The 17,094-nt window shown below is 38.1% G+C and overlaps 2 protein-coding genes and 1 non-coding gene across 3 annotated transcripts in view; all 3 read right to left on the bottom strand.

The window, feature by feature from the left end:
* Positions 1-3,820, bottom strand: part of NFXL1 (nuclear transcription factor, X-box binding like 1) — a 54,120-nt gene extending 50,300 nt beyond the window's left edge. The window contains exons 1-3 of the mRNA XM_039551289.1: positions 3,536-3,820; positions 2,060-2,230; positions 1,616-1,725 (exon numbers count right to left, since the gene is read on the bottom strand). Coding sequence (XP_039407223.1) covers positions 1,616-1,725; positions 2,060-2,230; positions 3,536-3,695 — 441 coding nt within the window. The 5' untranslated portion in view covers positions 3,696-3,820. The remainder of the gene's footprint in view (positions 1-1,615; positions 1,726-2,059; positions 2,231-3,535) is intronic.
* Positions 3,821-4,703: 883 nt separating this feature from the next.
* Positions 4,704-10,168, bottom strand: CNGA1 (cyclic nucleotide gated channel subunit alpha 1). The gene is made up of 3 exons (XM_019286948.3): positions 9,189-10,168; positions 8,927-9,033; positions 4,704-8,113 (listed from the first exon to the last, which is right to left on the bottom strand). Exons 1-3 carry the CDS (start codon positions 9,374-9,376, stop codon positions 6,696-6,698), a joined length of 1,713 nt encoding a protein of 570 aa, XP_019142493.3. The 5' UTR covers positions 9,377-10,168; the 3' UTR covers positions 4,704-6,695.
* A 238-nt stretch (positions 10,169-10,406) lies between these two features.
* Positions 10,407-15,455, bottom strand: LOC104690872. The gene is made up of 4 exons (XR_002045924.1): positions 15,260-15,455; positions 11,075-11,217; positions 10,789-10,851; positions 10,407-10,420 (listed from the first exon to the last, which is right to left on the bottom strand). It is a non-coding gene; the product is annotated as an uncharacterized LOC104690872 (transcript).
* Positions 15,456-17,094: the final 1,639 nt, after the last annotated feature.

Genomic DNA, 17,094 nt, shown 5'->3' with positions numbered 1-17,094 from the left:
ACATCAAATGTCAATTGCTTTAAATGAGGTTTCTGTTTCCATTGATGAACATCCGTAATATCTAAAAAACTATAAGCTTGCTATTTTTCCCTTTAAAAATGGTTTTTCAAAGATAGGTTATACCCATTGTCAGATCAATACAGGCAGTTTTACTGTTATAGATTCAGACCTATAATCTTTTTTCCTGACTCCCATGGGAAGTTTTTGCCAAGGCTAATGGAGCCCAAAATACTCCGATAATCAGAGAAATGTTGATTTCAACACACTGTTGGAGGTCATGTAGCACAAACTGATGCCCAAAGCAGGACTATTGCCAGCTTAGCTCCGTTCAGACACAGCTTTGCCTAGCAAAGCTGGAAAGTCCTGAGGGATGGGGACTCCACAACCATCCTGAGCAAGCTACTCCAGGTGTCATACTACCTTCCTAGTATCCAATCTGCACCTCCCAAGGCCCAGTTTGTGCCACTGTCCATTATTGCACCACCTGGCACCATAAAGATGACTTTGGCTTTACCCAAACCTATAACAATTTGGTAAGAAAAGTGCAGAAGAAAATTTTAACTTTAATTTTTTTTTAATAACTTAAGACAATGTTATGAAACAATACTGTGAAAATACAGAGACTTTCCCCATTAACTTACAGAGGACAGTGCCAATGACATAAGTTGCTAGAACTATGGTAACCAACTTCCCAAAACTAAAGCCAAGCAGGAGATATTATGTAAACAAACAGACTTGGCTGAAATTATAAAGATTCAAGACAATTAGCAAACCACTGAGTTATAAAAGAAGACTTCCAAGTTACCAAATCATCTCACTTCTGCTGAGATAAGATTAACTCTATCAAGAGCCATAGAATGTCAAAAGTCAAGCTAAAAATATTCATTAAGGTCTGAAAGAATTTGGATTAAATATCTTAAGAATTCATAAAAAATATATTGCATTTCTTTTTAGAAAGAAGTTACTGACTACAGTTTCATCAGGTACTTGTAGTCTGTGCATATCTATCATAAGAAATTAAAATATTTTCTACACATCTTTTCTTTTTAATGTTAAACATACAGTTGCAAACATGTTTTTGATTCAAGTAACTCTAACAGAAAGAAAAAATATTTGTCCTGAAATCTCTCCCATATAAAATGTACCTATATGAAATAGGACAAACTTCTCTGACACACACACTTCCCTTCCACCTGATCAGCACTGAGGGCAGCAAAGTTTATCTTAGCTTCCCTGCTGTAAATCTAACAATAATATCTCTTAACTTCCTAGTATTTAATATTTTGATTTGCTACTCCATAGCTTATTGAATACACAATTGCAAGCACTGGCATTCAAGCACTTATCTTTTGCCACACACTACTATCCTAAACTTAAAAATAGCTATTTTACACTATAACAAACATATGACAACAAAAGACATATTCCAATTACAAGCTACACATATAACCACTTATGTCTTCCAGTGTTTCAAAATCCAAAGATGCTAAATATTGCATTTAGTACTCTTACCATTTTAAAGCTTTCAATCCCAAGAATAACCTCAATAATATAATACAAGTTATTCAGACAGTTACATTTGTTTTGTTCTAAAAGGTTACTGTAAAGTACTTACAGCTTGGTTCCTTTTAACTGAAGCGATGCAGATGAGACAAGTCATAGCCCCTGACTGGAAAGCCTCATTCATGTACTGTCTCGTACGTTCCAGTTCACTTGCATCTCCATCTTTAATGTATAAAGATTTTTAAAGCAATCAGTAATGTTTGATCTGTTATTCTGTACATGTTGAGACTGCTGCAAAAGTATTTTTTCTCTGAATAAAGCCATTCATGTATTATTTAAAAAGCCACACTTAAAACAGTTTAAAACTATACCACTGCTTCTGCATGAAAAGACAAGAAGTACAGCCAGCATGCACTGCTGGGAAAAAATACTTTTAATGTAAGACATCATGATAGAGTGCCTTCCTTCCAATTACAGAAAAATTCTAATACACAGTGATACTGCATTGTTTATGCTTTCATACCAAAATAAAAGTCAATAAATGAAAAACCATTACCAGTTTGACTGGTGTAAATGGTAAATGTTTTGTCCAAAATCTTCCCTTGTTTTACTTCAGCATCTTCATCATCATCTTCAGATGAGGAGCTTAATTGGTCTTCAACTAGCTTTTTTGCTGCAGCCTGATTAGCTTTCTTAATTTCATCAAATTTCTTCAGTGAAGATAATTCTATTAAGAGAAAATACCAATGATGATTAATACCATGGCAGTTAACTGTAAACACCACACTCAGTTCTACATACTTTCAATTGTCCTTTTATTTACAGAGTTTGCTGATTTTATATTTTTAAGAGTATTACATCACTACATTTTCAATACCATACAAGAGATAAATTGTATTTACTTCTTTACTGTGCATTATCATAAAATTCACAGCAGGAATTATCTGTCAAAATCTGTCAATTACTGCTGACAAATCCAACCAAACATACCAGAATATATGCAACTATAATGCTGCTTTATGAAAAGGATACTTAAAAAAAACCCCACACATCCCACACAAACACAACTGTCATAGCATGAGGAAGAAAAAACCAAAACACACCTTTTGTTTATAAAAAATTTACAGTTGTTATAATATGCAGATACCATACAGGTATTTCTCCAGCATTTGTTATTTCTTAAATTATGACTTTCACTGATCTCCCTCAAATTCAACAGCTCTTTATTGCAATAGTGTGTTCATGCTATTTCACAGTCAGCAACATTAAAAGTGAGTGGGTTTTTAATGTAACCTTATTTTAAGTTACTGTATGTGAAATAGAAACAGGTTCTCACTCGGAGGAACAAAAAACAGAGTTCACAATAAACTAAAGTACCTTTAAGACAAAATATGATGGAGACATAAAGGTCTTCAGGAGATCGCTAGCTTTCCGTATTAGCCTACTAGACCCAATATATTTACAGGGGTTTCGTCAAGTTTAGTTTTAAGGCTCTTCTTAAGAAACTATACCGCCACTTAAAAGAGCTCTGTCTTTGGCACTTCTCTGGTATATTTCCCGAGGATGAACTTGCAGTCACAGCTGCCGCGCGCACCGAAAGCCCGCACCTTTCCCAGGCGGGAGGAAAGTGTGTCCCTCACCAGCGCACCAAACGATGTTTCTACCGAGCAACTCCCCTGGCTGTTTCCAACCGTGCTAAGGAACAGATGTTTCATCCATTACTTCACACTTTACTCTTCTGCTCCAAGAAGAAGACCGTGCACCCTGTGCACCCTGGTGACTGCTTAGCCTCTCTCTGCCTGGGGCCTCCGCGTCCCTCCCCGGCAGGAAGCTGCAGGCACGATACGGCACATGGCGAACACCGGCTCGCCACCGCCAAGCAGCGCGGGAGCGGGGCCAGGGCCCGCCAGCCTCCCTTGCCCGCGACGCCTGGGACAGCCCCGACCTGGCCACCTGCAGGGGCTCCGGGCCACCGCCGGCTCCCCAGTCCGGGGCCCGGCAGCACGGGTAGAGGGCAGGACGCGACACTCACCGCTGGCCCTCTCGCCGATGGTCCCTGCTGCCGCAGCGCGGGCACCGCCGCGGCCCCTCGGGGCCGGGGGCCGGGCGGCCGCCCCAGAGCGGGCGGCGAGCTCGTCCCCGGGCCTGGCGCGGCCGCGGCCCCGGCCGCCCTGGCGCCACGGAGCCTCCATTTGTCCCCCGCCAGAGAGCGAAGGACAGCGGCAGGACCAGACCCTCCGCCTCCTCCCCGCTGGCACAGCCGCCCCGCGGGGAGCGCTCCGGCCGGCCCAGCCCGGCCTGGCCGCTCCGCCCGGCGGTGGAAGCGGCGGCGCCGCCGGTGCTCCCGCGGCAGCGCGACTACAGCTCCCAGCGCTCCCCGCGCGGCGGGCGGGCCGGCGCCGGGCACCGCCTCAGGCGGCCGGGTTCGGAGCCGGGGCTGTGGCTCTGTGCCTGGGTCACGGAGTGCTCCAGCTTGGAGAAGGTGTGAGATCACCCAGTCCAACCGTTAACCCGGCGCTGCCACGTCCACCATTGAACCATGTCCCCAAGTGCCACATCTATACGGCTTTCAAATTCCTCAAGGGATGGTGTCTCCACCCCTTCCCTGGGCAGCCTGCTCCAGTGCTTGACAACCGTTTCGGTTGAAATTTTTCCTAATACCCAAATCTAACCTCTCCTGGCGCAACTTGAGGCCATTTCTTCTCGTCCTGTCTCTTATTGTTTAGGAGAAGACACCGGCCCCCGCTCACTGCCGCCCCCCTTCGGGTATTTGTAGGGAGCGGTAAGGTCCCCCCGAGCCTCCTTGTCTCTAGAGTAAATTCCTGGCAGCCGCTCCAGCAGCATGCGGCTCTTGCAGACATTTTCTTCATAGCTCCTGTAACTCCTATAACTTCGTAGCTCCTGGAGCATTGAGAGTAAAAAACCACAAAGCCTGTTTAGAAACTTTACTGAAGTACATCCAGAAAGTTTTAGCACAGAGAAACATATATTGAGGAACTTGTGTGCCTCCTAAGTTCTAACAAATAAAGGCAAGTTGAAATAGTTTTAATTTTATCGCCATTTCCTTATAGCACTTACATTATGTCGTGTGCCAGGAGGAAACTTTGCATTTCAGCAAATACCTTCTCATAAAAGTTAAGTTATACAAGATTTCCAGCCATAAATAGTCTGAAAATAGTAAGCAAACCACTGGAGGCCAATTCTGGTTTTCTGTTTTATTTTGAAGTGGTTAAAATCAAAGAATATTTTATTCTCAAGAAAGAGGCAGGTAGTGAATACAATTCATGTCTTAGGCTGAAGGATCAATAAAAAAAAATTGTTAACAATAGATATCTGCCTTTTTAAATTAAAATATCATCTCATACATTTCTCTAATAAAAAGTCTTAAGTACTTCAACAAAGGAAAAAAGTGCTTCCTAAGTGCCTACTAGCCATATAGGATAGTTTGCTGCTGGCATACAGATTGCAAATTATATTCAAGACCTGAGCTGGAAGAATGCTGATTGAAAAGTTCAACACTCACCATATAGCTAAATGCCAGAATAATCCTTCCTCCTGTGTACAAGGATAGAATCTTTACTGACAGGATGGCATACCCTTTCCCCTTATCAACTAATTAAGTCATTTGTCATTCAAAACACAGGATCAACAGGGCATGAACAGCCGTTTTGTATTTATATTTACCCTTGTTGTTCTGTATATATCCTATGCATTAAGTACTTAATAAAATTTCATCCTTGCAGTATATCAGGAGTTGTTTATAGATCTCAGGCATCCTGGAAAGTATCAGCATTATAAAAAATACAACAGCCAGAAAGGAATGCACTTTATAAGTCACCCAATTTATGTTATCTCCATCTCATTAAGGGGAGAATGCAAGTGTAGAGATATTATTGACAGTAACGTGTACATATGTTTTTTTTAAGAGTGGCAGTTCAATTGCTCAGGATAATCAAATTTGCCTAAATAGAGAATTTCCCATTCTCTCACTACAGTCCCTTTCTTCTCTCCCTTTCATTAAACTTATCCAATGTTATGTGCCTGTGATAAACTTCTACTGAAAATACCCATCTGCAAACACCCAGCTAAGTCCACGACTAAGCAAACCATTTTTTTGCCAATAAAAAAAGATATAAATTAGGGGAAAATCCAAGGAGATAATACATCTTAAAGCAGCTGAAAAATGGATATGAATCTGTAGATTTTACTATCCCAGAAGTAGTTATGAAGAAAGAAATACTCTATCAGTGGGAAAAAACAGCCTCTGCAGTCATATTCTTCCCCTAACAGCATCTACAGAAGACCCAGTAGGAAGAATTTAGCCTGTTGCTGTCATGTCTTCCCCTTGCACCCTGCCAGCATAAACCAGTGTTACATTAGGGACATAAACATTTTTAATTACAAATCTTCAAAGCTTGATAGTTCATGTTAGCAGCCACATGATTACATGGAACAGAACAATCTTTACTGTATATTTTTATTGGTGTATTATTTGTATATTTGTATATTTTTTGTTATTATTGTGGAAAGAACATTAGATTGTGAGCCATCCATATCTTTCATATTGATGCTTGCAAAAAGTTGTATTTTCTCCTCTCTATATTCCAGCCTTTGCATGTATTATCCTGAAAAAAGGACCATTTCAAACTGCCCACTTACATTTCAAGCAATCAGCCAAGGTGGACCCAGTGAAGTAATAGTATTTTCCACATCTTACAGCCTTCAGTACTCTCATCTGCATTAATATCCCATACTTAATTAATTTCATGTTAATCGATAGATATTAAAATGTGCTCATTTATACACAAATTTAATATTAAAATAAAGGCTAATGACTTCAAATAATATAATTGTTACCAAACCTTTCATTCTTTCCATAAGCAGACACAAATTATTTTAAAACAGCCAGCAAAACTTCCAATATTTGCCAGTATATGACAGTGTACATAACACATTAGCAGATAATACCACCTGTTTGTGCAAGAGCAAAGTGTTATCTTCCATTCTCTTTCTTGATTCTTCTTTTTCTGCCCCAAACCTGCCAAATACATGCTGCTGGTAGGAGATTAGTGACATTGTCTCAACAAATAATTCTTTGTAATTAATAGCCAGGTACTACAAAGATTAGAAATTAATGTATTCAGCCCCAGTCAGGATTTGACCCTCAGTCTTATTGGCAACTTCCATTGTTTTTATTCTGCTTTTGACAATCCAGGTTTATCTGTGGATGGATCTGCTTCTTCTAAGTCTGCAAACTCTTCCTCTATAACTGGCTTCAATATTTTCTCTATTTGTGTAAGTCTTTTTTTCAGTTTCTGTTGTGCACCTTCATACTCAGCCAACAACCTGGCAAACTTTGTTTGTAACCTGTCCATAGCACGTTCCATGTAGGCGACCTTCTCTTCCAGATCTTTAGGATCACTTCCTAAATTTGCAATTTCAATGTCCAGCAAGCCATCTTTCATTAGGATTTGCTTGCCTTTTTCTTCCAGCATTGCCTTTGCATCTGGATACTCTGTTAAAGCCTCCATGAGATCGTCTTTGGACAGACAAAACAAGTCCGAGTATCCAATACTTTTAATATTGGCTGTTCTTCGATTGCCAGCTTTGCTACCCTTGATATTGAGAATGCTGATTTCTCCAAAGTAGCTGCCATCACTTAGAACCACAAATTGGGTGATTCCATCATCAGCAACTACTGCCAGCTTGCCTTCTTTGATAATGTACATCTCTCGTCCAATATCTCCTTTTCTGCAAATATAATCTCCAGGACTGTATACCTGGGGCTGGAGTTTCAAAACCAGTTCAACCAGCAGACCAGCTTCACAGTCTGCAAAAATCCGAACCTTTTTTAGCGTTTCCAGGTGAACATTGATTGCAATCTCTGCTCTTAGTTTATCTGGCAGATACTTCAAGACTTCCCTTTCATCCACAGCCTTTTTGTTTGTCCACAGGTAGTCAAACCACTTTATAACTCTTTTTTCCATGTCTTTACTCACATTCCGAAAGTGCATGTACTGCTTGATAGCATCAATCCTTGCTTGAAACTCTGCCCTGGCAGCATTCATGTTGGAGATCATAGAGCCCACGTTACCAACAATGGTAGCAAAAATCAGCACTCCAACCAAGAAGTCAACAACCACAAAGAAATACTCAGAATCTCTTACAGGAGGGGGTGTTTCACCAATAGTAGTCAGGGTCAGTGTTGACCAGTAGAGACTGTAGACATATTTTCTAGTCAGGCGGGCAAATTCAGGATCTGAGGTGTTGGGGTAGACCCATGTGTCAGCCCCAAATCCAATGGCTTTTGAGATCGAGTAATACACACAGGCATTCCAGTGAATAATAATCACAATGTACATGACAAGGTTAGAGATCCTGAAGATATTTGGGTAGTTTGTCCTGGTTTCTGTTCTCTGGAAGAATTCAAACATCCGAGCTACTCTGAGTAGTCTGTTTATTCTTAATTCTGGGTAATTCAATCCTAACTTAAAGTATAAGAGATCAGTTGGTACGATTGACAGAAAATCTAGTTTGAATTGAAAAGATTTCTTGTATTTCTCTCGTAGCTTTTGTTCTTCTTTCACCAGAAGACCTTGCTCCAGGTAACCTAAAATAAAATTGTAGATAATAAAAAATGCTACAAGTTCAAATGTGTTGTGTTTAATGTCAGTCCAAATCTACTTTGAAAAATATTTTGGGTGCAAATTCCATATGGAACATAACTTCTCTTACTTTTTAATATTCAGTCTCTTATTTTCAAATAGCTTAGTGCTACATGGTTCAGCTTGAGCTAAACTATACAGCTTTGAAAGATAAAAATTTCTAGTTCTGATTCTTTTCCTCCACTTTTCAACTATCGTGAACATCTGAAAAAAACCACCTTCCCCTCCAAAAAAACCTCCACAAGCTATAGGAAGGGTGGTTAATGGGGGAAAGAATTTTAACACAGGAATTTCAGTTCTATATTGAGTGTATCTACTTAATAACTCCATTAGGATAATATTTTTAAATAAATAGTGGCAGTCGAAGTTAATAGGATGTCTTGCTTGCTCAATGGTCTTGAAAATCAAGCAAATACTTGAATCTCCCCTTCATACCAGATTTAGGTGCTGCTTTTTCAGAACCCCCGATCCTCACCTGGCTGCACCACGTTTATTTTGTCTTGATGAGTCAGCTGCAGGCAGAACAGCTTGTACCTGCATATCTCAAACTTTATGTGCCCTTTGAGTAATACATCAGAATTACATCAGAATTTCTCCTACTTATAAAGTGAGGCTGCAGTCTTTCTGAAATCTCTCAATGTCTTTTTTCACTATTGTACCTCATCAAGGCTATTCAGGTAAGAGAAGTAGTAGTATATTGATTTGCAAAAAAACTGGCATAAATATATAAAAAGCAATAATTAATTGAGTATATTTACCTGTCCTTGTCCGTACAAACATATCAGCAACATAAATGGCATCAGAAACATAATCAATAATAAACCATGCCATTAAGTAATCATGCTGAAGCTCATCAAAACAGGCTCTAAATATGAAAAAACAAAAGTAAATTACCATGAAACAAAAATTAAATACTTGCACGAATCAGTGATGAATAGAATTTTTTTATCTATTTAGGGATATTATGATTTTCCAGAAGTTCTATGTAGTCATTATAGTGTACATTAAAGAGTACATCACCTAGCAATAATCATGGTCCAGTTGTACATGACAGGCATTGTGATGCAAAACAACCAGTTGTAATATATATTTCCTGCTGGATCAATGGTGAAAATATCTTTCTTCTTCCTAAGTGGTAAGCAGGGGGAAAAAAAGAGATTTAATGAGAGACTTAAAATACACATATCAATTTTTGAGGAATGAAGCATTCCAGTAATTATTACTGTCAAATAAATGGTCTTTATCAAAGTTAAACTTCCTTGCTCAAATGCATGGAAAATATGAAGCTGGTGACTTGAGACACAAACTTTAGAATCTAAATTTTGCTGAGCAAAATTAGCTTGGCAGTCTCACTTTATAGTGGCACATGTAATTTTAAAGTTTATTTTTCTACACAAATAACTCTTTTGTCTGATAATTGATTTTGTCATTAAAAAAAAAGAGATTATGTGACTACTAATTTTTAAATAATTATAAATTATGAGACGAATCATGCCTTTCTCACTGGGAAAAGTCTAGCCCTGAAGAAGACAAAACATTGGCATAGTTTACATAAAGAAACCAAAGAATAGGAAATCATACAACACAGGTTTCTGCTGCACTGTTTTAAATTTCTCTTCCTTAGCCAGAAAATTATGAATTTACCAAGCAGAATATAAAGTGACAACTTTTAGAGCATAAAAGAGTTTACTTGCTTGTAGGTGCCTTTGTGTGTGGCAGAGATTGCTTTATACTGGCACATCATTTGCTGCAGTGTTTTATCCAAGAAATATTAGATAATCAGAATCCAAAGCAGATACATCTTGATTAACGTTTTCAGATCACCTCCATGCATGCATGTTTCTGTTGTCCACATATGAAGTTAAGTCAAAACAACTCTACTCTAGGGAGAGCAACAGCAGTCTGTACAGTCGTTCACTAAAGTATAAACATCTTTACAGGACATCTGTGAATGAATTTGTTCTTACGTCAAAAGCAGTTTTATTATACAGCATAACAGGACCTAAATGAAAAATACTTACACTTCTGTATTTTCTTTCTTCTTCAATTTATCTTTATTTTTATTTTTCTCCTTTTTTTCTTTGTTCTTTTGTCTTTCTCCATCCTTTTTTTTTTCTGGCTTGCTAAGAAATAATTTCCATTGTTAAAGACCAAGTTAAACATATTTAGAAAAAACCTAAATATCTTAGAAATAGTAGTATTATTACTCTTCATCTTACCTCTTCTTTTCTTTTTTCCTTTTCTTCTCCTCTCTAAGAAAAAGAAAAATATGACAGGCTCATGGGATGCACATCCCCTTTCTTCAACATCTATGTATTAGATAACATTATACTTAGGTGTTTGACCTTCCAAAAAGCTATTTTTCTTATTGCTTATTGTATACACCTAGAACTACTTTTATTTTAAATTAATAGATACAATATCAGTAACTTTGGTAATGAGGATGATCATCATAAGTGATGTGCATGAAGTTGAAATGTACATGCAGTCTCTTTTGGGCTTACCTGAATGACATAACTGTTTCTAAAGAAACTATTAGATATATATTATAATTACTAATTTCTGCTTTAACAATCAAAATTGTAGTACTGTTATTTTATCAAATGGCAAAGATACTTACTCATCTTTATTACTATTATTGTTAATATTGTAGCATGCAAATACTCCAGGTAGATATTGTTGCCTGGGGAACAATGAAACAACACAGTTATATGATATCAGCTGAAATTTAAAAAAAAAAATCTCCTAAATATTTACAATAAGCAATATACTATAATCTTTAAAACTTAGTTTATTACTAAGAGTGTAGAAAATTATATGATAGCAAGTATCTGTGCTTAGATAATCCTATGCAAATTATCAAACGTAAAAAAACCCCAAACTGACGCTAAATATATTTGACATACCTGTTTTCCCCTTTGTGCATCAATCCAGGGTCCTTACTGGTGTCATGCACTACCACACTGGGAACAATTGTATGGGAATGATGGGTCTCAATCACTCCTACCTTCATGGTCAAGTTTGTCTTAACTTGGATAATTGGAGAAAGCTGAATTAAAAAAAAATCAAGTCATTTCGCAAGTAGAAGAAGTAGGGGGTCTTTTTTCCTAAAAATGAATCCTTTACATCCTTGCTTTCCTTTAGCGGGGGGGGGGGGGGGGGGGGCCGTTCCGAGTGCTGGGGAGACCGGCCAGAGTCACGATATGAGCACCGATACGCTTTGAGCATCGTGCCCCCTTCATTGTTTACTTACACTCATATCTACTTTACAAAGCTTCACGCCCTGTTCCCATGGGACAGCCTCTAAGCAGCGAGGGAGCCGACCAGCCGTGTAACTTTTCCCAAGGCTGTTCAAGGCTGCCTGCAGCCAGGTGTCTTTCTGGCCTATCTGCAGCCAGAGCCCCTTCAGGGGTTCTTCTGCAGCAGCCCTGGGTTGCCCAGACTGTCCTGGGGTATCATATGCCCCTGTTCCACAAGGAATCCCTCTGCACTTTCCTGGAGATCAACAAGAATATTTGCAGTTTCCTGTCTGCCATGACATTCCCACCAGACAAGAAAATGACCAGGCAACTGCTGCTAAAGGGAAAGTTGTACACATCTTTAGGGAAGCATTAATTTAGGTCTTTCTCCTGAGTTTTGACACATACTTTGAAAATATTTAAACAATTGTATTTGAAACATCTACCACTGTTTCTTTTGGTTTTGAACCAAACACTTGAAACACTGTATCAAGATGGATAAACAGATTCGTGCACAGATGACATCCTGAAAACCAGACTAAAAAGTATCCCCTGGCTCTAGGTCCAAAGAAATCTCAATATATCTGATACCTGAGACTTACATTCTGTTGAGACCGAAGAGTGGGTTCTGTAAAAAAGAGGGTAAGACTATTGTAGTAGTTTCCTTATTCCTATAGCAGGTAGTATATAAACACCTAAATAGAAATGTTAGTATCTCTTTATGTCTGGTCTGTTAATCTAAAGGAAAAAAACACCTGAAAATGTTTTATAGCTAAGACAGTGCATTCCACTGCACAATTTTCTAGCACTGGTGTAATTAACTTCTGCTCTCCTTTTTCACCACTTACTCCTACAGCGCTGTCAGTTATATCTTGGCATCAGTGAGATTGCAAACTCTTTAGGCATGAATTCTGTCTACCAGCGTGATCTGGTCTTGCCAGGACCAGTTAGAGAGCATTATAAAACAGATGCTTTCCACTGCAGTAACAATTTCCCTGCATGTGGGAAATCAGAGTATAGAGATGTCTGGAAGCCAGAGACTGGCAAATGAGTGTCTGTACCACTGATAAGTGAGGTCGAAGCCGTATGGATCAGTCTTAGAGCAGTGTCTTCTGGCACATCACGAAGGAGAAGCAGAATGATACAGCTGACGTATTTCTGCCAGACTTACTTGAATTCCATTATTTGTCAATGAAACTAAAAATACACCTATACAGGAAATAGGAGAGGAAATACATGTTTCCAGCACTCATCAGGCATGAATGACACATGGTGCAAAATATAATACAGCAATATCACAGAATCACAAAATATTCTAATTTGGAAGGGACCCACAAAGATCATTGAATCCAACTCTTAAGTGAATGGCCCATACAGGGATCAAACCCACAACCTTGGTGTTATTAGCACCATGCTCTGACCAACTGAGACATAACATTCTACAAAACAGAAAGATAAAAATTGAAGATTAAGATATGCTATTCCATGAATAGTTATAAATGTAGTCCAATATTGCTGGTCAGTCTTTAAATGCTTACCAGCAAGGATCGGGTCTAAGATAAATAGATATAAAAATATTACAAATTTCTAAGACATGGCAAACTTTAGGTTAGATTCATCAGGAGACTAAAAGCTATACTAGAGCTTCCACTGACTTACTGCTTGAAAGTGTGAAGATTGACATTACACCAGGTTGAATTAAGTAGCTTTATATCTGCTTACAGATGCTCTGAAAGCTCTCCTAATGCTAGCATACAAAATTCCATCCTAATTAAACCTACATCCTCCACAGGGCCTCACAAATAATGGTGCAAAATAAAGCTGTGTCCAACTCAGCACCAGACAAATGCAAATGCATTAATCTCAAGGGAGAAAATTTCTCCAGCAGCGTGGGCTCTAATCCAGTCAGTTCGTATTAGGACTCACAGTTCCAGCATTTCTACATAGGCACACATTTTTCATGTTTACATTTGCTCTTTAAGTCTTCTTTTATTTGAAGAACAAAAACAAAACAAAACAAAACAATCTTTGTGCTCTCCAGACATACTGATTTGCACTTGTACTGGATGTTAAAGATGATGTTAAGTATGTTAAAACAGAATGTGTCCAAAAATAACACCAATCCAGGGTATGTAGCCTGAAGGCTGTGGAAAAAGTCTGTATCCTCTGCATTCCCAGGTTTTTCAGGTTAATTGGATTTTATTTTTTCAAATAAACAAATTCCTCTGGTTCTGCTGGTGTCTGTTTTTGTGGAAACCAGCAAGCTGCTCTGAGAGTTTCACAGGGCTCGACTTGGACACAATCACTTTGTACCCTTGAGAATTTGGTTTGTACCTGTGAGAAGTTTTAACATCAACAGAAGCAAGAATCCAAAACAACAGATGTAGAAAGCACAGCTGGTTCAGGGAGGCTGTTATTTGCTTTAGATTGTTTTAGATGGGTGTTAGTTGCAAGTAACCAGTAGTTTTGTGGGGGGTGTTAACGTAGAAGCCGATGGGGACACAGCATGAGTACCAAGAAACTGTATAAAAGAGGCTTTGTAGAATTAGATGCTTTTTGCCACTGCCTTGAGTTGTTAATCTCCATATATAACAGTATAACGTGTTATATCCGTATTGTGACCCACCTCGACTGCGACATATTTTAAGTGGAAGCACAGTGGGATACTGTGTGTTCTGGGGAAGCAGCCATGGCAGCCATGCATAGGATTTGCTGGGAAAGAGGAGCTGCCATTTCAGGCAGGACTGGACATTTCATATTACTGAGGCACTGGAAACATTAAATGGCATAGAAATTGAAGTATTGACTACCCTGTAGTCTCAAAATACCTAGTTTGAATGTCAAGCTTAGGTGAATGCTGCACCAGGTTATTTTCCTTGTCAATTAGTCAGGATGTGTAGCACAAGAATATCTTCAAATTCCACTGGTCTCAAAGAAAATTGGGAGGGGTTTAAGTTCCCAAGTCTAAGATACAGAAGTGCTAATGCAGCATGTGCCCAGTGTAAGTTGGACGGACACAGTAATTAAAACTAGTTTGGGGACTGTTGTTACCTTGTTACAGCATTTCTGTAACAAAACCCCCATACTGGGCACAGTAGAAAACGTCGCATTAAACTCAGTGGGTCTGGACTCATCTTAATGCATTTTCAAGCATTTCAGGTTTTTTTACTAAATTGTATCACCATCACATTTCCAATTCTGTAGTCATGCATATTTTTCCTTAAACTGATACTTTTCACAAATTGTTACACTGCTTTTTAAAATTGGGATGCACATTTTCATGTTATCATATTTAGGTAGCAAGTTCAAAAGGTAATAGATGCTTTCTTTAGAGGTTTTTTAGATTTCTACCATATGGTTTTTACTGTATCATCCCAAATAGTTTTCTTTTACTACTTTGGATTCTTTTAAATGTAACTACTATGATAAACAACCAACTTTTCAAGCATTATGACCTGAAAACTAATTATATTAATTACTATACATTAAAATTTTTAGGGCTGCAAGAAAATGAAGGCAGTATTAACCTTTAACAGGATTGTGGTGAATGGAAGATCAGCTTCTATCTCTCCTGCTTTTTTATTTTACATATTTCTCCCATTCTTATTGGCCCACTACATTCATATCTCTAGTCATTATTTTCATGTAGAAAATGCTTTAAATAAGGATACCCTAGAACAGATTTTGGCATCATATAAAGATCTAATCTTTTTCTTTACAAAAAGCAGCAAAAAAATCTTCATTAGCATCGAAATCTGCAGCATGCTACAGCATGGTCTGTCTTTTCTAACATGCTAAGAGTCTTTAGCAGTTCTGCAATAACCAGGCTCAACAAGCAGTGTGCATGCTTACCTTGGGAATGCAATCTGCTCCTTCTAATAGAGATCTCAGTCCTTTAAATCAGCCACATTTCCTTACTACATAAGCAGAACCACCATATAATCAGCATTTCATAAATAAATCCTTATTGAATGATTTCACAAAGAGCCAGGCCCCTGTGCAGTTCTCTGTGTTATTCCCAAGGAAGGACATAGTTATTAGAGGAGGATTTCCTTAACCTAGTGATGGATTTTGAGATTTAGAGGGAGATGAATGTGACAGTGGCAGTCAGTATTATCCTTCACCTGAGCAGAAGCTTACTAGTCCTATCTACAAGCACAAGAAGTGACAAATATTGGAGTGTGCTCTGTTTTGAAACTGAGAAAAAAATATTGTAAATAACTATATATTCGGTATTGACTGCTCATTTGTTTTCTTAATATTGCAGATGCTTTTTAACTGTAGTAACAGTTTTTCACTGTAATAGATAAAACACTATAAATGAAAATTTCCTGTTTATTTTAATGTGTATACCATATGGCTGAAAAACATGAAATTATATTTTAAACTACTTAAGTTTCTTAAATAATATAACACAACATATTTTGATGCTTAAAAAATCAAGTGAATTGTGGATACATTTTTAGTGGACAATACCATGATGAAGAAGTTCTAAGACACTGAACAGATCTTTAACTTCAGTATGGATTATGACTTCACAAAAGGTTTTAAGTAGATGCATTCATCCTCCATTAGAAATGTGCAAGAGTGCATCTGTAGTGGCCAGAGAGCCAAGAAAGGCCCTATGAGGATCCTAGCATATACTTCAAAAGAAAAGATGGTACTTTCATACTCACCTTTCATATTTCACTGCTGGATACCATAAGAATGAGGAAAATCATGTTCTCTGAACTTTGAGTGATTAATTTTTCAATCTGGAATGTTTTACATGGCCCAGTTTGGTTAAAAAAAAAAAAAAAGGCTTTCAAGCAGCAAAAGGAGGTAAATATTTAAATTAAATTTATATCTTTGTCACAATTGAGACATAGCTAAAGTTACTGAATTACATTTTAACTTTGCTTCACAACAAGCAGAATTCAGGAAAGCAGTCCAGCCCCTGGGACTCCAGGATTATGACACATTTGCTTCTATAACCAAGGGCAGCAGGAAAAATTGTCATTAGCAATCATAGGAACCAACTTAAATCTTGCAGCCCAGGTGACTGAGTTTATAGATTTAATCACAAACCCAAATCTGAGTATCACATGTCAGCCTCCTGACAACAGAAACAAATTACACACATCTGCTGCTATGACTTTCCAACCCTGAAGACAGTCCATTTTCCAGAAAAGAGAATATGTATTTGAGGTTTAAAGAATAAAAATTATTTTTAAATAAGACAGTAATGGGCAACAAGGAAATGCAGAATCTTATGCACAATGGAAGCCAAATACACCAGTTTTGAGTAAGATATGCAACATAATAAATAGATAAAGTGAATAATCTAAATTCTGGCATATGCTTCACTGTTGTCTTTGAAGAGCTGAAATGCAACTCTTATCCTAAAATCATAGATATGAAAGGAATCTCAGAAGGTCACTGCATCCAACTAGTATTGAATCTTGGTCAGTTTTACCTCTGTCATTCTCAAGGGTTTTTGCCTGGCTTTCAGTTGGAAAGATGTCAATGTTCAGTGCTGAGCAGTGATTTTGTGAATATGTGGTGGTACTAAATGTTTGGGACATGTGCTTTTTTGTGTGTCACAAAAGAGTTGATACACCTTTTTACTCTGCTATAGAACTGCCAGTTTTCTTTTAAAATAATCAGTCCTGGAAAGGAATGCTAACTTATTTTTTTCTTAATTTCAA

This window comes from Corvus cornix, chromosome 4 (genome assembly GCF_000738735.6).
Source record: "Corvus cornix cornix isolate S_Up_H32 chromosome 4, ASM73873v5, whole genome shotgun sequence".
Lineage (NCBI taxonomy): Eukaryota > Metazoa > Chordata > Aves > Passeriformes > Corvidae > Corvus > Corvus cornix.
The sequence above is the reverse complement of the archived record's forward strand: the minus strand, read 5'-3'. Positions and strand labels throughout refer to the sequence as shown.

Coding starts and splice junctions, on each gene's coding strand:
- CNGA1 (XM_019286948.3), bottom strand. CDS start 9,376: ATGCTTCATTCCTCAAAAATTGATATGTGTATTTTAAGTCTCTCATTA. Junction 9,034..9,188: donor TGGACCATGATTATTGCTAG/GTGATGTACTCT, acceptor TTTCATATTTAG/AGCCTGTTTTGATGAGCTTC. Junction 8,114..8,926: donor GTTTGTACGGACAAGGACAG/GTAAATATACTC, acceptor ATTTTATTTTAG/GTTACCTGGAGCAAGGTCTT.